This window comes from Podarcis liolepis (genome assembly GCF_965112155.1).
Source record: "Podarcis liolepis genome assembly, chromosome: 10".
In the NCBI taxonomy this organism is placed as follows: Eukaryota; Metazoa; Chordata; class Lepidosauria; order Squamata; family Lacertidae; genus Podarcis; species Podarcis liolepis.
Window position 1 is genome coordinate 4,078,499 of NC_139562.1, and position 27,241 is coordinate 4,105,739.

At 47.3% G+C, this 27,241-nt stretch overlaps 2 protein-coding genes across 5 annotated transcripts; one reads left to right on the forward strand and one right to left on the reverse strand.

Moving 5' to 3' along the window:
• The first annotated feature begins 409 nt into the window (after nucleotides 1-409).
• Nucleotides 410-6,732, forward strand: LOC310687009 (lithostathine-like). The gene is made up of 6 exons (XM_083461624.1): nucleotides 410-561; nucleotides 994-1,072; nucleotides 2,248-2,360; nucleotides 3,739-3,876; nucleotides 4,284-4,395; nucleotides 6,165-6,732. The coding sequence occupies exons 1-6, from the start codon at nucleotides 472-474 to the stop codon at nucleotides 6,236-6,238; spliced, it is 606 nt and encodes a 201-aa protein (XP_083317750.1). The 5' UTR covers nucleotides 410-471; the 3' UTR covers nucleotides 6,239-6,732.
• Nucleotides 6,733-7,925: 1,193 nt separating this feature from the next.
• HDAC8 (histone deacetylase 8) lies at nucleotides 7,926-26,455 on the reverse strand. 4 transcript variants are annotated; one of them, XM_083461497.1, is made up of 11 exons: nucleotides 26,318-26,455; nucleotides 24,638-24,690; nucleotides 23,591-23,721; nucleotides 22,034-22,175; nucleotides 19,568-19,680; nucleotides 17,391-17,468; nucleotides 15,525-15,633; nucleotides 14,292-14,464; nucleotides 13,373-13,467; nucleotides 11,794-11,899; nucleotides 7,926-8,324 (listed from the first exon to the last, which is right to left on the reverse strand). In XM_083461497.1, exons 1-11 carry the CDS (start codon nucleotides 26,423-26,425, stop codon nucleotides 8,302-8,304), a joined length of 1,131 nt encoding a protein of 376 aa, XP_083317623.1. In that variant the 5' UTR covers nucleotides 26,426-26,455; the 3' UTR covers nucleotides 7,926-8,301. The 4 variants fall into 4 exon arrangements, with proteins under 4 accessions (XP_083317623.1, XP_083317622.1, XP_083317624.1 ...); XM_083461496.1 differs by having other exon boundaries at nucleotides 7,926-9,401; nucleotides 10,245-11,899; XM_083461498.1 differs by having other exon boundaries at nucleotides 13,373-13,471.
• Between the last annotated feature and the right edge of the window lie 786 nt (nucleotides 26,456-27,241).

Genomic DNA, 27,241 nt, shown 5'->3' on the forward strand with positions numbered 1-27,241 from the left:
AAGCCTTTCATTGTCCCTCTCAACCCAGGACGGTGGAGTTTCCTGAGATGAAAGGGCTTTTGAAAGAGCTCAGATCAAAGGGGAGGAGAGCAGGTGGAATCCACAAAGAGGGATTAGCAGAGCTGGACAAGAATGATAAGGGAAAGGATTCTACACATCCCAGCTGTGAGTCTCCAAGGTAAAGGAGCATTGTTTGCCAATTGCATTTATTGCTCTTTCTTTGCAATATTTCCTGTAATTCCGAGAAATGGAACATATCATTCCCTGCCACAAATCATTCCCAGCTTATCTCCCAGCTGGTAACTCTGAAAGTGAGCCTTGCATCTTGTCTCACCATAAAACGGTGTTTGTCAAGAGCAAATCTTCCTGCTGGTATCAATCGCGTGGTTTCTCACCTGTTTGCTTTTTGACAGGTGGGATGCTCGGGTTTGTTTGCTTAGAAGCCATCATCACCGACCCTCTTCCTTTAAAATGGTCCAAGGGTGGGTGAGTATCCATCAGAATTTGGTCCTCGGACTGCACCACTCCAGACCAGCCGCCCAGGAAGGGACAAGCAGAGAGGTGAGTCTTGTCACCCCCAAAATTCCCTCCTTCCTCACTTGACATCCTTGCGGTTCTTGTTAAGGCACTGGTAGAGAAAACAGGTAAGCAATGAGCTCCTTGCTTGCGAGGAGTAAGAACGGTGGGAGGGAGATCTCTGTTCTGGAGATCTTTCTTACAAACCGCAACGCAGCTAACTTTGCTTTTCGTATGACTTGGAAAATACTGAACCTGGCTGCTGTGCTGCAGCAATATTTGATGTTGTCAAAGCAGATGAGATAGTCTGGGTCTTATAAGCAACTCAGCATTGCCTGTTTCTTGAATTTTGAATGATCACAATCTCAAAGCCCAAAAAATACACACACACACCCTGCGCCACACAATGGACCCATCATTTCTGGAAATGCCCTGCCCTTAGCTGGGATGAATGTTGCTGACACTTTCTTTTCCCAGGAGAAGCAGAAGATGGGGCAAGTGGTCTACCTTGGACTCTGCCTGTTGGGCTGCCTGATCCTGAACCCTTTGGCGGAAGGTGAGCATTAGGAGAAGGGGCAGATCCAGCTGCTGCACCTGTTGGTTTTGCAACTTTGCTGTGCAGTGCAACGGGTTGGTGCTTCTGGCTCTTAAGCAGGAGGTTGGGGGTTCGAGCCCAACTGTGGGCAGGATCCTGCAGCGCAGGGAGTAGGGGGGTCTCTTCCAACTCTACAATCCTGTGGTTCTGTTTCTAATCAGTTCATTAGATCTGTGTAGGTTTGCCTATGTAAAGCTGGCAGCTTTTTCCTGGCCTTGCTGCTCTCGGTAGTGGCTCCCCATCTGTGGAATCTCCTCCCAGAGGGGGGATTTATTTGGTCCCCCCTGCGGAAATAAAAAACGTCCTTGCTTTATGCTTTTAGACTTTGCTGCATGTTTATTTTAAAGAAGAAGTTCTACAGTACTTCTGTATATTGTAAATTAATAGGAGCTATGAGTTACCACTCTTGCTTGGATGAATAAAGGGAATTATTGTTCCTAACTGGGAAAAGCACTGAGTCTCTTCCAATAAGCTGTCTGTCTGGAGCTGCTCTCTGCCCCTTTTTAAAATGATGGAAGAGCAGCACTCAAAGGCTGGGGGGGGGGGGCTGCACCAGCCTCCCATTCTCCTGAAATCTGTCCCCTTCTGGCATAAGTTTTGGGTCTTCCCTTTCATCCTGTGCATCTTTGTTTAATCACCGGTGCTCTTCTTTCATCACCATCACTAAGTAAATCATTCCCTCCCCTTTAATCCAGAAAGAGTGCTGTTTTGCAATAATTGAAATCTTTCAGCTTGATATAACCATTTTACACTTAAGTGTATATGTCTGTGTTGTTTTTTTTAAAAAAAATATGTTTACTTTTTGAAAAATTGAAAAGAATATATAGATAAAAAAGTATAACAATTTTATTTGAAAGCACCAGCGGCGTCTTATCTTGCCACACTAGCTGGATGGCTGTCACTATTGCACTGGACATTGGCTCCCAGTACGTTTCCAAGCACAATTCAGTGTTGGTGCTGACCTTTAAAGCCCTAAGCGGCCTTGGTCCAGTATACCTGAAGGAGCGTCTCCACCCCCATTGCCAGAAGGAACCTCCCAATTCCTAACGCCAGGGCTTCCTTGAGGGGCTCCATCTGTCAAGGAAAGGCTTGGTGGTCTGGGGCATCTATTCCAGTCTCAATCCAATTCCTCACAGGTGCCGCCAATCGCACCCAGAGCTCTCGCACTCACTGCCCTGCAGGCGCCCTCTTCTACAGAAAGTACTGCTACCAGTATTTTAGGTCCAGCCGCTCGTGGGATGATGCCGAGGTAAGTTGGGGGAATGAGAAGAAATAAATGAAGAAATAAACAAGTTACTAAGAACTTCACATAGCAAAAGACCAGAAACATACCTTTTGGGAATATTGAATAGTGATATTTCTAGAGAAAATACTAAATTCTTTCTGTACGCGACACGAGAATCCTGGTGGCTGAGTACTGGAAGGGTAACCAGGGACCGACCAAAGAGGAATGGTTATATAAATTATGTGGATATTTGGAACTGGCCAAATTGTCGGACATAATAAGACTAAAGCCAGTGATTACAGTCAAGAAGGAATGGAAGTGTTTGAATGATTATTTAGAAAGACAAGGTTCTAATGCGAAAACTTGGCTGTGTCTAGAATGACCTCGTGAATGGAAAAGGGGAACCATACATATATCATAGCTGCCAACTTTCTCTTTTTCTTGTGAGGAATCCTATTCGGAATAAGGGAATTTCCCTTTTAAAAAGGGAAAAGTTGACAGCTATGACATATATACATATCCATATATTAAGATGAAAATAATACTGAAATATAGATAAAATGTGAAATGTGAAAGCAAGTGTTGTGAGAGTGATGGAAGTCTATTACTACTATTATTTTGTAAAATAGTGTTTATTGTATTGAAATATTATACTTTTCTTTATTCTTTTACTGTCTACTTTTCTTTGCATCCTCCCCCCCTTTTTCTTATATCCCCCCCCCTCTTTATATTACAGTTCAGTTGCTCGGGTCGCGAATGTGATCCATGCGGGATGCACATTCACAACCCACAGCATCCGCAACCGGCAGCGGTGCATCTGCACTCATGCAGGTTGTGATTATTGTTTCTGTGCATGCGCAAAGCGCGATTTAGCACTTCTGTGCATGCGCGACTGCTGAAACCTGGAAGTAACCCGTTCCAGTATTTCCGGGTTTCAGTGGTCTGTAACCTGAAAAAACGCAACCTGAAGCATCTGTAACCCGAGGTTTGACTGTATTCTTTATGTATGGTTTAGTACTGATGTATTTTTTGCTCTATAAGACTCACTTTTTCCCTCCTAAAAAGTAAGGGGAAATGTGTGTGCATCTTATGGAGCGAATGCAGGCTGCGCAGCTATCCCAGAAGCCAGAACAGCAAGAGGGATTGCTGCTTTCACTGCGCAGCAATCCCTCTTGCTGTTCTGGCTTCTGAGATTCAGAATATTTTTATTCTTGTTTTCCTCCTCCAAAAACTAGGTGCGTCTTGTGGTCTGGTGCGTCTTATAGAGTGAAAAATACGGTACTTTGCAATAACAAAAAAAGAGTTGTAAAAAAAGAGAGAGGGGGGGGAGCAAGGGCCGACTCCTTGGGAATCCTGGCTGGGGGCAGCATCTCACTGGTTTCCCCCTTTCTTCTCCCTGCAGGTCAGCTGCCAGGGGAGACATGGGTCCCAGCTGGCCTCCATTCTTTCTGCAAGGGAAGCAAATGTGATTTACAGTTACCTGCGACAAAATGGCTCCAGCAATGTCTGGATCGGCCTGGTAGCTCACCGTGGTATTTCGGTAGGTGCCTTTAGGACTCTCTGAAGACGCTGACTGTACGAGCTCCTCAGCTCCCTTGAGCTCCTTCAGATGTAGCTCACCGGCTCTCACTTCACTCTGAAACCACTTCCTTCCCCAAACATCAAACCTTGAAGTCCTCATTTGGAGATGGGATTATTTCTCAGAGTGGCTCTGTGGGAGGTTCTGAAACTCCAGCTCCAGATCCTCATTGTCTTTCCTCCTTGCAAACTCTCATTGTGCTATCTATAATGCTACAGATTCTGCCCAACACCGTACAAAGATGGGAACCCCTAGGCCTTGTCAGTTGCGCTGATTCCCCAGCTGTGTCCTCTCTGGGGATGTGGGGATCAACGGGCTTGCATTCCCCTTTTATCACAAGACATTCTTTCCTCCTTCTCTCTCTCCAGAATATGATCTGGGAATGGAGCGATGGATCTGTCTTCTCTCAACCCCTCTGGGACGGCCGGAGCATCAGCCACTCAATCTCTTCAAGTGAATGTGTCTCTCTTTCTTATTCAGGTGTGCAGGAACAGAGACTGGGGAAGGAGGAAAACCCATTCCATTCAAGGAATTGAGGGGAACTAAAACAAAGCCATCCTTAGACACTCTGGATGTTGCAATGCAGTTCTCCAACCAAGTGTGTGCAAAAACACATATACTTGGGTAAAGGACCCCTGACAGTTAAGTCCAGTCACAAATGACTCTGGGGTTGCGGCGCTCATCTTGCTCTATAGGCCGATGGAGCTGGCGTTTGTCCGCAGACAGTTTTTCCGGGTCATGTGGCCAGCATGACCAAGCTGCTTCTGGCGAACCAGAGCAGAGTATCGAAACATCGTTTACCTTCCCACCAGAGCGGTATCTATTTATCTACTTGTACTTGATGTGCTTTCGAGCTGCTAGGTTGGCAGGAGCTGGGACCGAGAAATGGTAGCTCACTCCGTCGCAGGGAATTGAACCACTGACCTTCTGATCGGCAAGCCCAAGGCTCAGTGGTTTAGACCAGTGTGCTTTAAGATGCTAAGGTCTGCAAAAGTATCATGCAAAGGTCTGTTGTATTTGGGGAAATTGCCCTGCAAAAGTGTGTTGACTGGTTGATACTAAAGGTAAAGGGACCCCTGACAGTTAGGTCCAGTCATGGATGATTCTGGGGTTGCGGCGCTCTTCTTGCTTTACTGGCCGAGGGAGCCAGCGTACAGCTTCCGGGTCATGTGGCCTTAAAATGCTGGTGAATGATCAGGAGGAGATAAAATATGGTAACCAAACCCACCAAGAATCACAAACTGATGTGGAAATATAGAGAACTCAAGAATGGGAAAATGGGAAACTGGCAAAAAATGAAAAGGACAGACTTACTTATTCCTGTGCAGAAAGGACTTGGCAAGGAAACTGAGGACGGGGAGAGATGGGGCTCCAGAGAGAGAACCCCACTAGTTTCCTCTTTATACTTGGCACTTCGTATCACCTGGGCTGCATTTTTGTTTTTGAACTGTCACCTCCATTGGGGTCGGTGGGCAAAGTCTAGAGTGGTTCTTTGGCTCAGAATAGGGCACAGGGAACTCTGCCCTATGGAAAAAGTTGGAACTTACCGTATTTTTCGCTCTATAACACGCACCAGACCATAACACGCACGTAGTTTTTAGAGGAGGAAAACAAGAAAAAAAATATTCTAAACGAAATAGTGGATATATGATTTTTGTGGTTCATGCTGTGGCCACAGACATGTGATCTGACAGTGAGTTTGGAATAGCCCAATGCAAAAATCCTGAGGATCCATGTGGATCCATGCTTTGTAACCACGGAGGAGGGAAGGAAGGGGAACCATGGATCCTCTGCTCACGACTGCAGCAGATCCCCCCCGCCACCCGCGTGCATTCGCTCCATAACACGCACAGACATTTCCCCTTCCTTTCTAGGAGGAAAAAAGTGAGTGTTATGGTGCAAAAAATACGGTAATTTAAATGCAGAATTCAGCTTTTTGATGGGCGGCTTCAGTGAAGTTTCATTCATGCAGGCATGGGGAATGCTAGAAAACATCTCAACCATCACAAAGATCCCACAAACCAAGGGTTCTGTATGACACACAAACACACCCTACCGGCAAAAGCAGAATGGCTTGTTCAAAATACTTCTGCTTACGTATTTATCAAATCTCTTCGTTGCTTTTGCTCGTAATTGTCTCCCTCTCCAAAACAGGGAAGGAAATACTTGATTTACTCAAAAGGAAGTCTACATTCTCTCTCAATTTCTGGACACTCCCTAACATTCACTTTCAACCTTCTGCCCTGCAGGTTCCCAGAAATGGATCCAGCGTTCCTGTACGACTACCTTGCCATACCTTTGCAAATACAAGGCCACCTATTAGGCCTGAAACCCTGGACCTGAGAGGAACACCCACAGACCCCCAGCTTCCCAACAGGTCCAAGGCCAGCCCGCTTTCATAACTACTCTGTCTACCTGCAGGAAATCTATTCCCTCCCCTCCTCTATTGTCCTGGAGCAGTAAAAACAAGAGGCGCTTCCCCAAGTAAATCCAGTTTGGACTCTTGAGTCCACTAAGACCTAGCCAAATCCAGAGCCTGAGGCTGTGAGCAACAGTACATCCCCCCAAACTGGTAAATTTGCCCCATGAGATATGAAACCTGTCTCCCTTTTCTGCAAAGAGATGCTTTTGTGGACTGGTTAGCTGAGTAAACGAAGCTTTCCTTGTGCTTTGCAAAGTGATGGGGCCAACTTTGGAACCCCCTTTCCCAGACCACATCATGGAAATGCAAACCTTTGCAAGCTGTCTGCTCTTTTTCTCTCTGGCCAGCTCCCGTCTTCCTCCGTAGTGACAATAAACCTCTTTCTGTGCATGCAATTCTGTGATCATGTCCTCTGTATTCTTGAAATAGTTGTTTATTGTGACATTCAGATCCTACCTTTCCCCCAAGAAGGTCCATGTAGCAGGCATGGTTCTCCCCAACCCTAGTTTGGAGAGTCACTCCAGAAGGATATCACAGTTGATGGTATTGAAAGCCACTGAGAAGCTGAGGAGAATTAACAGGGACATGTTTCCCTTGTCTCTCTCTCGACGGAGGTCATCATACAGGGAGACCAAAGCAGTTTCTGTGCTGAAACGGGGCCTAAACCCCAATTGAAATAAATCCAGAAAACCAGTTTCTTCCAAAAGTGCCTGGATCTGGTCTGTGAACATTTGCTCCAGAACCTTGCCCAAGAAAGGGAGATTAGCAAGTGGCCAGCAGTTGGTTAGGTTTTCTGAATCCAGGGAAGGTTTCTTAAGGAATACAGTGGAACCTTGGTTCTCAAACCATTTTACTATCTAACGAGACCAGATCCATAAAATGAAAGCAATAAGCAATGTACTGCAGTCACACAATCAATCAATCAATCAATCAATCAATCAATCAATCAATCAATCAGTAGCTGAATTGGGTTCCACTCAGTCACAAAAACAAAACAAAAAGAACCATAAAAACGCAAAATAAATAGCAAAAACAGACAGACCTCAGCGTAACACTCAAATCGGAAGCGTAACACTCAAAACGGAGGATGTTCGGCTACCGAAAACAGTTCACAAACCGGAACACTTACTTCCGGGTTTGCAGTGTTTGGGTTCCAAGCTGTTTGAATACCAAGGCGTTTGAGAACCAAGGTGCCACTGTAGTTTTACCACTGCCTCCTTCAAACAGGCAGGGACCTAGTACTTACAGGAATTAAGAGGACAAATTTCAGTCAGGTTTTTTGGGCAAGAGCTTGAGACTCAAAAGGGTTTGAGAGACAAAATGTTTAGAAAACAACAACAACAACAAAACCCTAAGAGTTTTCCAACCTCTTTTTATCAGCGCATTATTCATATTCTAAACCTAAATCACTTAGGTCTAAACTAGATGTTGGAGGCAAGCATGTAACTGTAGCCTTCCTTAAAAGTTGAAAATTCACTTTGGGATGAAGAGAGTAGAAACGGGAGATGCTTAGACTTTTCGCTGCTGCAAATCATTTCCCCAACCAGCTGGGGAAACGGCAGAGAACTGAGGAAGGACAAAAAGGAAATATATCAAACACTTTTATTTTCAGAGCAGACAACCAACAAGAAGACACAACCCACCTCGGCTGTGCAGGACATTTCAGTTAGCTGAGGGGGCTGAGCCTGGGGGAGAGAATGCTTTTCTAACAGCAAAACCAAAAGGCCTTAGTAGAAATGACCCCTCTGTTAAAAAAAAGAACCAGCTCCAACCCCACCGAACTCCTCCCTAGAACCAGCCACTTTATAAAAGGGGGCAATGAGTCGGAGCCGTGATGGGTTGGTGGCCAGGGGGCTTCCTGAGGCCCCCAGAGGATTTCTTCAAGGATCCGGCAGTGGCAACTGGCGAATTTGCTCTCCCAGGAGGCCTTCGGCAGGAGCGAAGACAGGATCCGTCCTCTTCCGCTACACCACATTCTTCAGGTTGCCTGCAAACATTATTATTATTATTATTATTATTATTATTATTATTATTATTATTATTATTTCAACATATACACCGCCGCATACCCGGAGGTCTCAGGGCAGTTCACAACAAGACCACAACATATAAAACCAAACCAAAAGCAATAACCCAATAACCCCCATTAAGCCACATTCTAAAAGGGTGTTGGATGTCAGTAAGATCAACCCAAGGCCTGGTTAAAAAGGAATGTTTTTGCCTGGCGCCTAAAGGTGTACAGTGAAGGCACCAGGCAAACGTCCCTGGGGAGAGCATTCCACAGACGGGGAGCCACTGCAGAGACGGCCCCGTTCTCATGTTGACACCCTCCAGACCTCTCGCGGAGGAGGCACATGAAGGAGGGCCTCACAAGATGATCTTAGGTTCCGGGTAGGTTCATATGGAAAGAGGTGGCCCTTGAGGTATTGCGGTCCTGAGCCATTTAAGGCTTTATAGGTCAAAACCAGCACTAATCGGTAGCCAGTGCAGTCAGAAGAGGATTGGTCTAATATGCTCAAACTGTCTTGCTCCAGTGAACAACCTGGCTGCTGAATTCTGCACCTGCTGAGGATTCCGAATCATCTTCAAAGGCAGCCCCATGTATAACGCATTGCAGTAATCTAACCTTAAGGTTACCAGAGCATGTTGTTGTTGTTTAGTCGTGTCCGACTCCTCGTGACCCCCTGGACCAGAGCACACCAGGCCCTCCTGTCTTCCACTGCCTCCCGCAGTTTGGTCAGACTCATGTTTGTAGCATGGAGAACACTGTCCCACCATCTCGTCCTCTGTCGTCCCCTTCTCCTTGTGCCCTCCATCTTTCCCAACATCAGGGTCTTTTCCAGGGAGTCTTCTCTTCTCATGAGGTGGCCAAAGTCTTGGAGCCTCTGCTTCAGGATCTGTCCTTCCAGTGAGCACTCAGGGCTGATTTCCTTCAGAATGGAGAGGTTGGATCTTCTTGCAGTCCATGGGACTCTCAAGAGTCTCCTCCAGCACCAGAATTCAAAAGCATCCATTCTTCAGCGATCAGCCTTCTTTATGGTCCAGCTCTCACTTCCGTACATCACTACAGTGGTGCCTCGCAAGACGAAATTAATTCGTTCCGCAAGTTTTTTCTTCTTGCGGGTTTTTCGTCTTGCGAAGCACGGTTTCCCATAGGAATGCATTGAAAATCAATTAATGCGTTCCTAGGGAAACCGCTTGCCAGGCTGGCGGTGCGGAGAAGGGCTTTTCTCCGCACCGCAAGCCTTCAGGACAGGTACGGGAACAGAGGGGAAGGGGCGCAGCGCTTTCCCTCTGTTCCCGGGGCTTGCGTGGGAGGAGGGTTTTTCCTCCCCACCGCCAACATTCAGAACAGCATTCTGAATGTTGGCGGTGGGAAGGAAAACCCTCCTCCCACCCCAAGTCTTCAGGAAAGCCATCCGATGCCGGGCGGCGGGAGGAGGCTTTCCCCCTCCCCCTCCCGGCATCGGAGCTTCGTCCCGATGCCGCGCGGCGGGAGGAGGCTTTCCCCCTCCGCCGCCCGGCATCGGAGCTTCGTCCCGATGCCGCGCGGCGGGAGGAGGCGTTCCCCCTCCGCCGCCCGGCATCGGAGCTTTGTCCTGATGTCGCGCGGCGGGAGGAGGCGTTCCCCCTCCGCCGCCTGGCATCGGAGCTTCGTCCCGATGCCGCGCGGCGGGAGGAGACGTTCCCCCTCCGCCGCCCGGCATCGGAGCTTCGTTCCGAAGCCGGCGGCGGGAGGAGGTCCGAGGACAGTGGGGAAGACGCGCTGCGCTTCCCCGCTGTCCCTGAGATTTCCCTATGGGCTGTCGTCTTGCGAAGCAAGCCCATAGGGAAATTCGTTTTGCGAAGCGCCTCCAAAACGGAAAACCCTTTCGTCTAGCGGGTTTTCCGTCTTGCGGGGTACCACTGTACTGTGAAAACCATAGCTTGAACTATACGGACCAGAGCATAGACAACAGTAATTTGGCTATCTCTGTCCAGATAGGGCAGGGATAGCCAAATTGAGCCCAGAAACTAATCGGTAGCTAGTGTAGTTGGATCAGGATCAGTGAAACCGTCGGGTAAGCAACTTGGCTGCTGAATTCTGCACTAGCTGGAGTTTCCAAACCGTCTTCAGAGGCAGCCTGGCATTTAAGGCATTGCAGTGATCTAACCTTGAAGTCACCGGAGCATAGACAACAGTAGTTAGGCTGTCCCTGTCCAGATAGGGGCATAGCTGGGCCACCAGCCGAAGCTGATGGAAGGCACCCCGGGCCACTGAGGCCACCTGAGCAACATTCACAAAGCCCTCCCTTTTACCTGGAGAAGAAAGGCGGGAGGTTTTTTAAAGGAGGGGCTGGAGCAATAATTTAGCTGAGATTCCTGCACTGCAGGGGGTTGGACTAGATGGCCCCGGGACCCCTTCCACCTCTACAATCCCATCTGGAGACACTGGTGTCAGGAGTGCGTGCAGGAGCCAGGCCCTGTGACCAGTAGGACTCTGCAGGACTGGGGCCTTCCTAAGTTTGTTCTGAAGAGGCAAGGTGTGGCCGCACAGGTGAGGCCAACTGGTAACTCACAGCACCTGGTGGCAAGAGCTGGGAAGAGATATAAGGTCAGCAGTTCCCTTCAGCTCTTTGCCACAGCAACATGTTCCCTGCCTTGTTGTGTTTAGTTCCTCGACTCCTTGATCCTCAGACCCCTGCCTTCGTGACTCCCTGCTTCTTGACCCTCGGACTCCTGCCTTCGTGACTCCTTGCTCCTTGACCCTCGGACTCCTGCCTTCATGACTCCTTGCTCCCTGCCTTCATGACTCCTTGCTCCTCGGACCCCTGCCTTTGTGACTCCTTGCTCCTTAGACCCTTGACTTCGTAACTCCTTGCTTCTTGATCCTCGGACCCCTGCCTTCGTGACTCCTTGCTTCTTGACCCTTGGAATCCCGCCTTCGTGACGCCCTGCTCCTCGGACCCCTGCCTTTGTGCCTCCTTGCTCCTCAGACCCCTGACTTCGTGACCCTTTGCTTCTTGACCCTCGGACCCCTGACTTTGTGACTCCTTGCTTCTTGATCCTAGGACCCTTGACTTTGTGACTCCTTGCTTCTTGACCTTCAGACCCGACTTTGTGACTCCTTGCTTCCTGACCCTCAGACCCCTGACTTCGTGGCTCCTTCCTTCTTGACCCTCGGACCCCTGACTTCATGACTCCTTGCTTCCTGACCCTTGGGACTCTTGACTTCCTAACTCCTGGCTTCTAGCTCCCCGTTCCTGCTCCCTCCCCGCCATCTTGCCCCCGGGTCCTGACGTCCCCAGCCAGGACTTCGATTACCTATGAACCAGACTGTGACAACTGGGACTTGATCCCTTTCTGCGCATAATTCAGGTGCTCTGCCAGCGGACGGCGCCCCTTCGCTGGGAGCCAGGCTCATTGGCACCCATCTCTGCAACCTCCTTCTCCCAGGTGAGGAAGGCAGGACTCACCTTTAACGCAGCCCAGGATTTCTTGGATTCTCTGCGGCTCGTTGCGGTCCAGCCTGCAGCTTGGTGTAACTTCCAAGACGTAATCAGGGCCGTATTCCGTGAAGTACTGCCAGAGGAGGAAGGAAAGGGTGAAGGAAGGGAACGGGAGCCGCTCCTGGCAGATCTAGGTGAGGCAAGGCACACCCAGGGTGGTAATGTTGGGAAAAAGCACCAATGCAAAAGCCAGCTGCAGGTGGCTGGAATGCAAAACAGGATGTTGTTGTCTCGGACTGTACTGTTGGAAAAAAGGGGGAGTCTATTCTCTGTACTGAGCACCGGATGTTAGCTCAGAGTGTCATCTGACCTGTGCTGGAAGTACAGGGGCGGAGCTGTGACTCTTCTGATGGAGTCTGAAGGGTGCGGTCACGTTTCTATGTACTGCTGAATGACAGGAATAAAAGACATGTAAATAGACTCCTGTCTGTCTCATTTCCCCTCCCGGGGGGGGGGGGGAGCTGGGAGAGAGAAGCAGAGGGTGTGTTCTTCTCACGTCTGAGGAGAATCGCTGGTTTACGACCTAGTCTGCCGGGAGACGCAGATGGAAGGTAAACAAGTATCTCACTCAGTTTGCCCCGGGGGAGGCCAGTTACCTCGGACTGTGAGCTGAGATACTGACAGGTAACCCATGTTGCATGCGAGCCTCTGACTTCACAAGCAAAGGGCTGGTTCCTCTCCCTGGGAAAAGAAACATACCCTCTTGCCCTAATCATCCACCGACCTTACATACGGCAAACTCTTATACAATAATAATAATACTAAATTTATTTACACCCCGCCCATCTGGCTGGGTTCCCCAGCCACTCTGGGCGGCTTCCAACCAAATATTCAAAACATTACAGCATCAAACATTAAAAACCTCCCTAAACAGGGCCGCCTTCAGCTGTCTTTTACAAGTAAAATAGTTGCTTATTGCCTTGACATCTGCTGGGAGAGCGTTCCAGAGGGCAGGCGCCACCACTGAGAAGGCCCTCTGCCTGGTTCCCTGTAACCTCACTTCTTGCAGGGAGGGAACAGATTAATTCATTTTGCATTACTTTCTATGGGAAAGCGGGCCTCGGTTTTGGAACGCTTTGGTTTTTGAATGGTGTTCCGGAACGGATTAAGTTTGAGAACCAAGCTGCCACTGTATTCTTACTGAGGTCCACTTCCAAGAGCCTTCTGGCAGTTCCCCTAATGTGAGGAGCAAAGTCACAGCGAAACAGGCAGAGGGCCTTCTCGGTAATGGCACCTGCGTTCTGGAATGTCCTCCCATCAGATGCCAAGGAAATAAGCAGCTGTGTTACATTCTGAAGCCATCTGAAAGCTGCCCTGTATTGGGAAGTGTTCAATGCCTGACATTTCACTATTTTTATATATGTTCTGTTGGAAGCCACCCAGAGTGGCAGGGGCAACCCAGCCAGATAGGCGGGATATAAATAAGATTATAATATTATTATTGATACTGGAATGACTCTTGGCAAAAGGCTGGGAGGGGTTTCTGCCCAAGAGGAACGGGTCGGTTCTTCTGCGCAGCGAAGGAACCGGCTAGCCGAGGCCTCACCTTGTGATCCGGGATTTCGGAGGGCAGCGTTTTCCCTAAGATGACCGCCGTCAAATACGCCCAGCAGCGAGCCGTGTTGGCGAGATGGTAGCCTCCTGCCTCCAGGAGCGAAGCAGCAGGAAGTCCGGAAAGGGAAGAAAGAGGAGTTAAAGAATGAGTTAAAGAAATTGTATAAAAGCACATTTGTTTAAAAAACCAGAAGCATTTCTATTAGGTATGGTAGTAGGTGAAGAAATTTCAAAGTGAGACCAAAAACTGTTCATGTATGCAACAACGGCAGCAAGGACTCTTTTAGTCCCAAATGGAAGCAACAGGAATTACTGACGATAAAAGACTGGCAGGTGAAGATGACTGAATATGCAGAACTGGCAAAACTGACGGGAAAAATCCAAAACCAGTGCGATCAAGCTTTCCAAAAAGACAGGGGTAAATTTGTACAATATTTGTTTTTGGTGTTTTTTATAAATCTTTTTTATTAGTTTTCTAATAAGAACATCCAATTAACAAATCCATCAAATCATAATACAATTAAAAAGAATAAAATAAAATAAACAGCCAAATTATTAATTTAAAAAAAATGTACAATATTTGAAGGACAATTGCAAACAATTAACAACATCAGCAGGGTTGAGTTAAGATGACTTGTGATGTTAAGGATTCTTACCTTTTTATATTTAATTAGAAACGTGATAATTGGAAGGAATGAAATGTAAATAAGAAGAGGTACAAATGCTATGACAAAGAATTATGAAAACCACGAGGCAGGAGGGAGGGAAGTCAACCAGCTCGTACAAGCAAAAACCAATGTGATTAACAAGGATGTATTCAACTATCATGAAATGGAAGCCTGATAAAAATATTATTAAAAAAAGTTTTTCATGTGTGCTAAAACGCAGCCCTCCCGGCCTCCTCCACTCACCTCCTCCCAGGACGAGGGTTGGACGCTGCCATTGCAACACATACTTCAGGCACCGGCCGACCCCTTCGGGGGTCAAGTTGAAGGAGCACATGGGGTCACCAGCGATGGTGTCCGCCCCCAACTGCAGGACGACGGCCTCAGGGCTGAACGCTGCGTAGACCTCCTTCAGGACACTGCAGGGAAAGGAACGAAGGCCCCTGTTACCCGGAGAGCAGCCAGGCAGAGAGCCACTGGCAGCAGAGGTTAATGTTAATTATTATTATTATTAATTATTATTATTAATTATTATTATTATTATTACCCCACCCATCTGGCAGAGCTTCCCCAGCCACTCTGGGCAGCTTCCAACAAAACACTAAAATACAGTAACCTATTAAACATTAAAAGCTTCCCTGAACAGGGCTGCCTTCAGATGTCTTCTAAAAGCCTGGTAGTTGTTTTTCTCTTTGACATCTCCTGGGAGGGCGTTCCACAGGGTGGGAGCCACCACCAATAAGTCCCTCTGCCTGGTTCCCTGTGACTTGGCTTCTTGCAGGGAGGGAACCACCAGAAGGCCCTCGGAGCTGGACCTCAGTGTCTGGGCTGAACGATGGGGGCGGAGACGCTCCTTCAGGTCTACTGGGCTGAGACCATTTAGGGCTTTCAAGGCCAGCACCAACACTTTGAATTGTGCTCAGAAATGCACTGGGAGCCAGTGTAGGTCTTTCAAGACCGGTGTTATATGGTCTTGGCGACCGCTCCCAGTCATCATTCTGAAGCTGACCGGACACGGGTTAGAGCTCAATGTTGAGCCTACCAAGTGGCGGTAGCGACGGCGAGTAAGACTTCCCAGCAGATGTGAAGGAAATAAGCAGCTATCTTATCTTTAAAAGACATCTGGAGGCAGCCCTGTTTAGGGACGTTTTTAATATTAAATGCTGTATTGTTTTTAACACTTGATTGGGAGTCGCCCAGAGTGACTGGGGAAACTCAGCCAGATGGGCGGGGTAAAAATAATAAATTACTATTATTAGTTATTATTATTTATGCTAAATATGGCCCTGCTTCCTCGTGGAGCCCGGACGTGTTTCAAAAGCCGCAGGGCCGATTCCAGCAGCTCGGCTAGAACAATCTGACTGAGAGACAGAGCGAGCCCCAAGTGCGAGTTATGCCAGGTGGGGCAGAAAAGAGGAACTGCAGGAGAACCACCGAAAACCTTTGCTCCCAAAGGGCCACCGGGTGGTGGGTTCTTACGTCTCGCAGATCTGGAAGTATCTGTCGTCCTGGATGCCGTCTTGAATGGGGACGTTGACGCTGTAGTAACGCCCCTTCCCCAGGCCCACGTCCGTCACATCGCCTGTTCCTGAGCAAGAGGCAGAAGAGAGGTTTTTTTACAGACTAGGGACCAGGAAGCAGGGCCGTGAAGGATGCTTTGTGTCTCAGTGTAGTGATCAGGTGAGAGTGCTATGAGGAATTATGAAAATATGGAGCAAGCCGTTGTGTCCGCAATGAAAGCATGACGTTGACTGGGCTTGAGCCATTGACAATCATTTCTGATCAAATCCCACAAGCCTCTGCATCTCTGCCATTTTCTCCACTGCCCATGACACCTGACAGGCACATATAAGCATTCTAAAACACAGAACAGTTGCTTCTCCAGGCATCCTCAGTACATAAAGATAGTAGTTAGCTTTGATGTACCTTTCCTTTGTTTTGTTAATCTTAGGGCCAGGAAATAGTTTCACATAGAGGTGATAATCCTTTTGAATTCTGGTGCTGGAGGAGACTCTTGAGAGTCCCATGGACTGCAAGAAGATCAAACCTCTCCATTCTGAAGGAAATCAGCCCTGAGTGCTCACTGGAAGGACAGATCCTGAAGCTGAGGCTCCAAGACTTTGGCCACCTCATGAGAAGAGAAGACTCCCTGGAAAAGACCCTGATGTTGGGAAAGATGGAGGGCACAAGGAGAAGGGGACGACAGAGGACGAGATGGTTGGACAGTGTTCTCGAAGCTACAAACATGAGTCTGACCAAACTGCGGGAGGCAGTGGAAGACAGGAGTGCCTGGTGTGCTCTGGTCCATGGGGTCACAAAGAATCGGTCACGACTAAACAACAACAATCTTTCCTTGCCATCCTTCCTCTCCTGTTTACAGCCTCTGGGGTTCGCTAAAAGCATTCCTCACGGATTCCTATTTTATTTACTCTGAACTACGTATGCATGCTCAAGTAGGAAATAGTTTCTTTGTAGTTAAAAGGATTTCTTTGATCAACTTTGTACCCACATGGTAGGTTTTTTGAAACGCTCAGAGGACATCTGATCGGTTCTTATAAGCACTGAGTTAAAAGTTCTTTTGTTAATAAAAGGGACCTTGACCAGGGTGTGACAGATTATTATTGGCACTCCTCCCAGAGTCTTGCTGGACAAGCCTCGTGTGTATTTTATTAATCAGGGTCCAATCCTTCCTTGCTTTTGGAATGCAACACCTCAGGTGCTGCCTGCGGACTGCCCATCAAGGGGCCTCCGGTTGGCCATTACGATAGCATGATGCTGGCCATCTGGCTTGATCCAGCAGCCTCTTCTCAGGTTCTTATGCCTCTCAGGATTCAGAGAATGATATGAACAGAGAACAGGGGATATAAACAGTGGGTACTGTTTGTGTATTTACATACACAAAATATAAATATACAAGGTGTATAAAAAACTAAAAAGGTAAAGGGGGACGCGGGTGGCGCTGTGGGTTAAACCAGAGAGCTTGACGATCAGAAGGTCAGCGGTTCGAATCCCCACGACAGGGTGAGCTCCTGTTACTCGGTCCCTGCTCCTGCCATCCTAGCAGTTTGAAAGCACGTCAAAGTGCAAGTAGATAAATAGGTACCGCTCCAGTGGGAAGGTAAACGGCATTTCCGTGCGCTGCTCTGGTTCGCCAGAAGCGGCTTAGTCCTGCTGGCCACATGACCCGGAAGCTGTATGCCGGCTCCCTCGGCCAGTAAAGCAAGGTGAGCGCCACAACCACAGAGTTGGACACAACTAGACCAAATGGTCAGGGGTCCCTTTACCTTTACCTTTAAGGGAAGCAACACTCAAGCACAGTAAAAGAAATAAGTAATAATCACTTACCTGGGAAAAACCCTGGAGAGAACTTATGTAGAGACACCGTCATCACTTTGGAAGTGAAGATGAAGGCATCTTCTACACCTGGGTGGAAAGAAAGAGAGAGAGAGACGTGAAATAATTGTGACAGGCTCCTTGCCATAGAATCATAGAGTTGGAAGAGACCACAAGGGCCATCGAGTCCAACCCCCTGTGAAGGAGGCCCATCAGCCACAGAGTCTACTCCTGGAGGCCAGAGACCCCATAGCCAGAACAGAAGGGGGGCTTATCAGGGAAGGAAGCGGAAAGACAACACAATCTCATAGCTTTTTTTTTGACAGAGTTGCAAGCTTGATGGATCAGGGGAATGCTGCGGGGACATAGTGTATCTTGATTTCAGTAAGGCTCTGGACAAAATCCCCCATGATATTATAATAATAATAAATTTTTATGTATACCCTGCCCTCCCTGGCCAAGACCGGGCTTACATCGAATATAAATACAGTAAAAGCATTAAAAACAAAACACCCCCCCCAAAGTTGATTAAAATATAATGATACAGATGTTACAACGGTGGTTGGCTTAATCACGGCTGGAGAGGGGGAGGCGGCCTATAGGAAGGAAATTGAGCAGTTGGGGGAGTGGTGCAGGGAAAACAACTTACTCCTTAACTTAAAACAAAAGAGATTATTGTGGACTTTAGGAAATGTAAATCAAATATTCAGCCACTCATTATTGAGGGGAAGTGTGTGGAACAGGTCTCAGTGTTTCGATTTCTGGGAATGGAGTTTAAAGATGACCTAAGCTGGGGAGAAAACAATAACTTATACCATATGTCTTGGATGTGACACATGAGATTTGCCTTTGTGTGGAGAAACCGAAAGTGGCGTCGCTGAGGACTTTGGATTACAATAGGAAAATAAAGAAAAAGAAGAAAAGTAAAAATATTTCACACAGAACTACAAACTCGCTTGCCAAATCAATTCAGTGACTGTTAAAAATAAATGAAGGATCAACATTGGAAATGTTTTATTTGGACTACATGGACTAATTAAGAAATGCAGTATGATATTAGATCACCACTCCCCGAACTTCAGAGCATGGGAAGTCACCCAAAATATATATAATTTGGCATTGAATATTTGGCTTTTTTATTGTATTGTAATTTGGAATGTTTTATTGTGGTTTTTATTGGATTGTTAAAATGAAAATTTAATAAAAATATTATTTAAAATAAAAATAATAAGAATACCACCTTTATTGTCAATGTACAACCTGTGTACAATGAAATTAACCGAGCGTCCCCCCCCAACACTCAATTTCATTGCACTCTGTGTGCTTGTCGCACAAGACGCCGAAAGTCAGTTGCACTATATTATTTTCCATTCAGTAGCCTAACAGCCCACGGATAGAAACTGTTTTTTAGCCTGTTGGTCGGCTGATTATACTTCTATATCTCCTGCCAAAGGGTAGAAGATTAAAGAGGTGCTGGCAGGGGTGTGAATTGTCCCTGAGAATTTTCCTCTCCCTCTAAGGCAACGATCCCTTGCGATGTCATCTAGCGGACTTAAGGGACAACCCATGATATCATGTGCTGTGTTCACTACCCTCTGTAAAGACTTTCTGTCCATGGCTGTCAAGCCAACGTACCACACTGTGATACAATATAAGAGGACACTTTCTGTTGTGGACCAGTAGAAGGAGGTCATCAATTGTCGTTTAACATTGTTCTTTCGCAAGACCCTGAGGAAATGGAGTCTCTGTTGGGCCTTCCTAACCACCTGAGTTATATTGTTTTTCCAAGTGAGGTCTTCACTAAGGTAAACTCCCAGGAATTTAAAGGAAGAGACTCTCTCCACACAACGCTCCCTGATATACTATGTGGCTAGTTCCCCTCTCTTCTTCCAAAAGTCCAACACCATCACCTTTGTCGTGCTAATTTTTGAATTCTGAATTTATTGTTATTCATGTTTTATACGGCATTTTATGCTGTTTTTTGTTGCATCAGTTAAGTGTTTTAAATTTGTTGTTAGCCACCCTGAGCCCAGTTTTCTGAACTGGGAAGGGCGGGGAATAAATAATTTTTATTATTATTAATATTTAGGTGTAAGTTATTCTCTAAGCACCATGTAGAAAAAACACAAAAAACCAAAGCAGCAGGAACAAGTCAAGACACATCACCCATGCGCTGGCAGTAGCCTTACCATCTCCGTGATGCAGATCTAAGTCCACATAGAGAACGCGGCCAAATTTCTGCCGGAGCCGCAAGATGCCCAGGACGGCGTCGTTCAGGTAGCAGAAGCCGGAAGCTTCGTCTCTGCAAATAAAACATGACTGGTGAAATGTGAAGGTTCGGAAGCTGCCAAACAAACCTGGCCTCAAGCCAAGAACGTGGAACGCTCTTCGCCACTCTGGCTAGTGAGCGGGCAGATTTTGTAGAGGAAAATTAGGCATACGGAGAGGAAGAAATTATAGTGACATTAATCTTATAGTGGTATAAGATTTTGGATAAAATATCCAGTTAGAATCCTGGGAATGGTTGTGGAAGGAAGGTATCAATTTTACTGCAGGCAGCGCACTTGAAGAAAATGTTATGAAAATGATGTACTGATGGTATTTAACACCAGCTAAATTGGCTAAAATGTACAAGACAAGAACTAATGCATACTGGAAATGTAAAGAAAAGGAAGGTATCTTCTACCACATGTGGTGGACTTGCAAAGAGGGAAAAAGGCTTTCTGGGAAATGGTATATAATGAGTTAAGGAAAATGTTTAAAAATACTTTTGTTAAAAAACCAGAAGCCTTTTTACTGGGTATAGTGGGTGAAGAGATACCAAGGGAAGATAAAAGGCTGTTTATGTATGCAACAACTGCGGCAAGAATTATTTCAGCCCGAAAATGGAAATAACAAGAAGTACCAACGAAAAAGAGTGGCAGCTGAAGACGATGGACTTTGCAGAACTGGCGAAACTGACGGGAAAAATCCAAAACCAGCACGATCAAGTATTCCAAAAAGACTGCAGTACCGTAAATTTATAAGCCTTTGGTTAGGGCACAGCCTGACTCCCTCCTTTGGCAATCTTTACAATACTTTAGTTTATAGTTGCCATCAATTTTGATTTTAATTAATTCTTATGATGTTTTATAATGTTGCACTATTTTAGTGTTGTTAGCCGCCCTGAGACCGGCTTCGTCTGGGGAGGGCGGGATATAAATAAAATTTATTATTATTATTATTATTATTATTATTATTATTATTATTATTATACAATATTTGAAAGGTTATTGCAAGCAATTAAACATCGCCAGCAGGGTTGCCCGATGACTTGCAAGGAGAAGTTTTCTACCTTCCCATATTTATTTAAATTTTGAAACATTTTGTAACGAGTGTCATTAGAACTGGAAAATCCATAAAATACTATGATATAAAGGTTAATTTTGAAAGCCATGAGACGGGAGGGAAGGAAGTTGACAGGCTCTAGAGAGCCAGAGAGGTAAAGTGGATAATAATGATGTGATTAAAAGGTAAAGGTAAAGGACCCCTGACCATTAGGTCCAGTCGTGGCCGACTCTGGGGTTGCAGCGCTCATCTCGCTGTACTGGCCGAGGGAGCTGGTCATGTGGCCAGCATGACTAAGCTGCTTCTGGCGAACCAGAGCAGCGAACGGAAACGCCGTGCTATTTATCTACTTGCACTTTGACGTGCCTTCGAACTGCTAGGTTGGCAGGAGCTGGGACAGAGCAACGGGAGCTCACCCCGTTGTGGGGATGCGAACCGCCGACCTTCTGATCAGGAAGCCCTAAGGCTCTGTGGTTTAACCCACAGAGCCACCCGCGTCCCAATGATGTGATTAGATATCAATAAATGGAAATCTCATAAAAATTATAAATATATACAGTGACAAACCAGAAGACAGAATTATTTTGATGGCAAGTCTCCCCCTCTGGTAGGCAAGAGGAACATTCCCAGCTGCAGAAATGACCTCAGTCAGGATTCTAACCAGCTAGGACTGCTTGCTCTCCTTCTTGGCCATCACCCTGAGCTGCTTAGCTGGCTGAGAGGAAATATGATAGACACCTTCAGGTATCTCAATTATTATTAGGTTTTTACATTAGCAGGATTATTGTAGTAACCTGCAGTTTTACAAGAATATCTATTTACAGTCAATTATCAAACGAGCAAGTTAAATGAATTTGGACATGCAGAAGGGATTAAAAAATAAATTTAAGGAACCGTAGAAAGAGGGGGAAGGGAGTCAAGTTTTGAAATGTTTAATGGGTTGTAAAACAAATGAAATGTATAAATTTGAAAAGTATAAATAAAAAAAATATTAAGTTTTTACAACAGGTTTAAGATGCGTAAAAGTGAAACAAACAGAATGACAAACAACCAAAACAGACAAATGAAGGACAATCAAATTTTGAATCAATGGCAAGTAGGTTCCAAATCTATGTCAAATTTAGAGGTTGGAGGGACACCTGTCGTGGATGCTTGAGATTCCTGCCTTGCAGGCGGGTTGGAATAGATGACCACTGGGGTTCCTTCCAACTCTACAGTCCTGTGATTCTGTGATTCCTCTCCCCGCAGGCCTGACGGATGCCAAGGTGGACTAGGCCCAACAGTGCAGGCTCTGAGAGAAGCAACAAGATAAGGCAGAACTTCCTTACTTCTTTGCATGATGCCAGCCTCCAGGCCAGTTGATGGCAACTTGACAGTCGCCATTCACCAAACACTGGGCGGCTGTGATGGTGGCTCCTCCCACGGCGGCCGCATAGTCAAAGATCCCTTCAGAGGTCGGGCAGTCGTAACCTGGAGGGAGCAGGAGAAAGGGGTGAGCGTGATAGAAGAATCAGAGACACCAGGTGTATCTTTTTATTATTTGGACAATTTTCCACTTTAATTGCATTTAACCTTTTACAGTGGTACCTTGGTTCTCAAACGCCTTGGTACTCAAACAACTTGGAACCCAAACACTGCAAACCCGGAAGTAAGTGTTCCGGTTTGCAAACTTTTTTTGGAAGCCGAACTTGCTCTGTTTTGAGTGTTACGCTGAGGCCTGTCTGGTTTTGCTATTTATTTTGCGTTCTTGTGGCTCTTTTTTTTGTTTTTTGTTTTTGTGACCGTGTAGAACCCAGTTCCACTCCTGATTGATTGTGTGACTGCAGTAACATCGTTTATTCCAGAGGGATACGTAAGCAGAGGTACCTTTGTACTTCTTAATTGTATTTCAGTTCGACAATTACTTTGATAAAATACGTATTTTGTTATGTGCAAATGGCTTTATTATTATTATAAACTCCATCTCCTCAGAGTCTTGCAGAATAACAATGTCAATCAACATCTGATGATCTCCTTCTACCGGTCCACAATAGAAAGTGTCCTTTCATACTGCATCACGGTGTGGTACGCTGGTTTGACATCAGCTGATAGGAAGTGCCTACAGAGGGTGGTGCATACAGCACAAGATATTATGGGCTGTCCCATGAATCCGCTGGATGACATTGCGGAAGAATGTTGCATCAGGAGAGTGAGGAAAATCCTCAGGGATGATTCACACCCTGGCCGGCACTTTCTTGATCTCCTGCCCTCAGGCAGAAGATACAGAAGCAGGATTAGTCGCACCAACAGGGTAAAGAACAGCTTCTATCCGTGGGCTGCTAGGCTGCTGAATGAAAAGATAACAACAGGGCAACTGACTTTCGGGTTTGGTGGGCGTGCGTCAATAAACGAGGGGAATTAAGACTAAGAGAGTTGAGTGGGGGGTGCTCGTGTAATCTCACTGTATACAAGTTGTACAAGTGACAATAAAGTATTTCCATTTCAATTTAGATACCTGTTAGGTCCATAAATTTCCATAGAGCATATATTCCACACAAAAAACAGTGACCATTTGTTGTTGACAAAGGACAGATGGACATATAAAGGGCCCCATGACCTCCAGTAGATTAAGGGAAGGCATCCCCAACCTTCAGCCCTCCAGAAGTTTTGGACTACAATTCCCATCAACCCTGACCACTGGTCCTGTTAGCTGGGGATAATGGGAGTTGTAGGCCAAAACATCTGGAGGGCTGCAGGTTGGGGATGCCTGGCTTAGGGCCTCATCAAACCTAAATCCGGTCCTGGCTGTGAGATACATCTCAGCACCCCAAGCCTGGAGGCAGATCTTCCCTGGCACCTTGCCTGGAGTTCTCCAGGGGAAAAACCCCAAGCAGCCACCTCCTCACCTAGTCCGAATCCCACCGATTCCGGATGGTCATCGTCGCCTTCCTCGCTCACTTTCTGCAGGTGCTGCAGGTAGGCATCAGTGTGGAAGCCGGCCATCTCCTCCATGGAAGCTACTTTGGGCGGGACAATCCTACGGAAATGAAGAATTTGGTGGGTGGGGCAGACCCAGAATATGGAAGGTAGCACCTCAACCGCTCCAAGGACTCGCCCAAACATCCCCTTGCCTTCCTCCTCTGCAAGGAAAACCTGCTCTTTGGCTATAAATTGGAATAAACGGCAATCCATAAGAAAAACCCTAACAGCTGTTTGCTCTGATTGAGCGCCAAAGAGCATTTTTTTGCTCCGATTAAGCACCAAAGAGCAGTTTTTTGCTCCAATTGAGCACCAAAGAACATTTTTTTGCTCCAATTAAGCACCAAAGAGCAGTTTTTTGCTCCGACTGAGACCAAAGAGCGCTTTTTTGCTCCGATTGAGCACCAAAGAGTGATTTTTTGCTCCGATTGAGAGCCAAAGAGCGGGGTTTTTTGCTCCAATTGAGCACCAAAGAGTGGTTTTTTGCTCCGATTGAGCGCCAAAGAACAGTTTTCCCAGGAGGAAAACCATGGGACAAGAAGAAGGATGGATAATCCTCAAACCGAAAAGGTGTTGGTGCTATGGGATGGGTTAGGAGCAGAAGAGAAGTCCTCTGAGGCTGCCCCTCTGTATCTCCTGGACTACAGCAAAGTTCCCCCCAAGGCAACGTCCCCCTGTTGTCAGTCAAAGACATCTCAGCTGCTTAGCAAGCATTCTTCCAGAGTTCTGAGAAATGTGGCCTAAAGGAAATATTTTTATCATCAATTTCATTTCTATGCCGCTTTATATTTTACAGGAAAAAATCCGAGAGGTTTGCAACCGGCCTTAAAGCGTCAAACAAAACAAAATGCCTCTTTCCAGAACGGGTGAAAGCTGCAGGAGCCCCTGGCAGAGACACCCCTCCTTGCCCAAAAGACCCCCTTGCCCAAGAGACCCCCACCTGCCCCATGGCAAGATGTGCCGCTTGCGCCTACCTCATGTGATCAAGCAGCGAGTAGGATTCGATCAAGGAATGCACCATGCTGGCCTGCAGGGAAAGGGAGGGAGGGAGGGAGTAAGTAAGCCAAACCAAACCATCCTCACGGAATCAGAGACCTGAAGCGCTGGAAGGGACACCCGGTGGTCATCTAGCCCAACCCCTTGCAAGGCAGGAATCTCTACCATAGCATCCCTTGTGGGCAGCCACTGAACTTCTGCTTAAAACCCTCTAGGAAGGAGAGGCCATAGAATCATAGAGTTGGGAGGGATCCTCCCCCCCCAGGGGTCATCTAGTCCAGCCCCCTGCAATGCAGGAATTCTGTTTTAATTTTTTGTTTTCTTTTCATTTTTTATTTTCAAAACTTCCACAGAAAAGCATAAATATAAGTTGATTTTACATGAGATATTCTTAGGCTGAAACAAATGTTACATTGTACATAAAATTAATTAAAAATCTAAGATACAGTGGATGCTCGGGTTGCGAACGTGATTCGTGCGGGAGGCACATTCACAACCCGCAGCACCGCGTCTGTGCACGCATGGGTCACGATTTAGTGCTCCTGCGCATGCGCAACGCCGAAACCCGGAAGTATCCCGATTAGGAATTCGCTTAGGAATTCTGTTTTTAATGTTCTGTTGAAAGCTACCCAGAGTGGCTGGGGAAACCCAGATGGGTGGGGTAGAAATAAAAAATTATTATTATTATTGCAGCAAAGGGATCCCTGACGAAGCCCCCCCCCCCCGCCAAACCCTCTGCTTTAAAACCATCCCACTGTCAAAAGCCTCTTGCCCTGAGGAACTCGCTGAGGACTAGCGCCTGGGGGGGGGGTTGTCTCCCCCCTCCCCATTCATATCCCCCCTCCCAGCCCCCCCCCAGGACTGTCCTCTCCCCCCCCCCTTTGCTGGCCCAAAGGATCCCGCTGAGGACTACAGTATAGCCTTGGGTAGGTGGGTGGGTTGTCTCCCCCCCTCGCCATGCATATCCCCCCCTTTCCAGCCCCCCCCCGAACTGCCCTCTGCCTCCCCTCCCTTCTCTGGCCCAAAGGATCCCACTGAGGACTAGCGCCTTGGGTGGGGGGGTTGTTCCCCCCCCCCATGCATATCCTCCCCTTTCCAGCCACCCCCAAGGGCTGCTCTCTATCCCCCCCTTTGCTGGTCCAAAGGATCCCGCTGAGGACTAGCGCCTTCGGGGTGGGGGTGGGTTGTCTCCCACCTCATGTTCCCCTCCCCCCTCCCTTCGCTGGCCCAAAGGATCTCCCTGAGGACTAGCGCCTTGGGTAGGTGGGTGGGTTGTCTCCCCCCCCTCGCCATGCATATCCCCACCTTTCCAGCCCCCCCCCGGAACTGCCCTCTGCCTCCCCTCCCTTCTCTGGCCCAAAGGATCCCGCTGAGGACTAGCGCCTTGGGTGGGGGGGGGGTGTTTCCCCCCCCATGCATATCCTCCCCTTTCCAGCCACCCCCAGGGGCTGCTCTCTACCCCCCCCTTCCTGGCCCAAAGGATCTCGCTGAGGACTAGCGCCTTGGGTAGGTGGGTGGGTTGTGTGCCCCCCATGCATATCCCCCCTCCCTCAGGGACTGCCCTCTGCTCCCCTCCCTCCCTGGCCCAAAGGATCCCGCTGAGGACTAGCGCCTTGGCCCGTGCGCCTCCCCCCTCCCCGCCCCCCTCGGCCGCGCACCCGCTCGGGGACTTTGCAGAGGGCGTCGCATCGCGCCAGGTACTGGGCGCTGTGCACGTAGACCGGCGGCGGCGGCGTCGGAGGCGGAGGGGCCGCCTGCTCGGCCATGGGCGCCACGGGAACCGCGCTTCCGGGCGCCGGTTGCAGCCCGGGCGCACTTCCGGGACGGGCTTCCTGCCGCCGCGCGGCATGACGGGAGTGGTAGTTCCCCAGGGGAGAAAGGACGCAAGCGAGCGGGGCGAGGGGAGGCGGAGCAAGAGAGCAAGAGAGGCGGGGCTCCCCCCCCCCGCCCGCTGTTTCTGGCGCAATGCTAAAAGAAAGTAAAGTACAGTAAAATAAAATAATAAAATAAAATAAATACTGCAAGCGAAGCGATGCTCTCCCCGCTCTTTCTGGAGAAATAAATCAAAATAAAATAAAATAAATAAAATGAAAAATAAATGAAAAATAAAATAATAAAATAAATAAAAAATAAATACTGCAAGCGAAGCGATGCTCTCCCCGCTCTTTCTGGAGAAATAAAATAAAATAAAATAAATACTGCAAGCGAAGCGATGCTCTCCCCACTCTCTCTGGAGAAATAAAATAAAATAAATACTGCAAGCGAAGCGATGCTCTCCCAGCTCTTTCTAGAGAAATAAATTAAAATAAAATAAATAAAATGAAAAATAAATGAAAATAAAATAAAATAAATACTGCAAGCGAAGCACTGCTCTCCCCACTCTCTCTGGAGAAATAAAATAAAATAAATACTGCAAGTGAAGCACTGCTCTCCACGCACTTTCTGGAGAAATAATAAAATAAAATAAATACTACAAGCGAAGCAATCCATCGTTTTCAGTTTAGTGATAAATTGTAATTCAGCTCAATCTAGCCCAGCATCGTGTTCTTTCCGTGGTCTGCCAGATGCATGTGGAGAAGCCC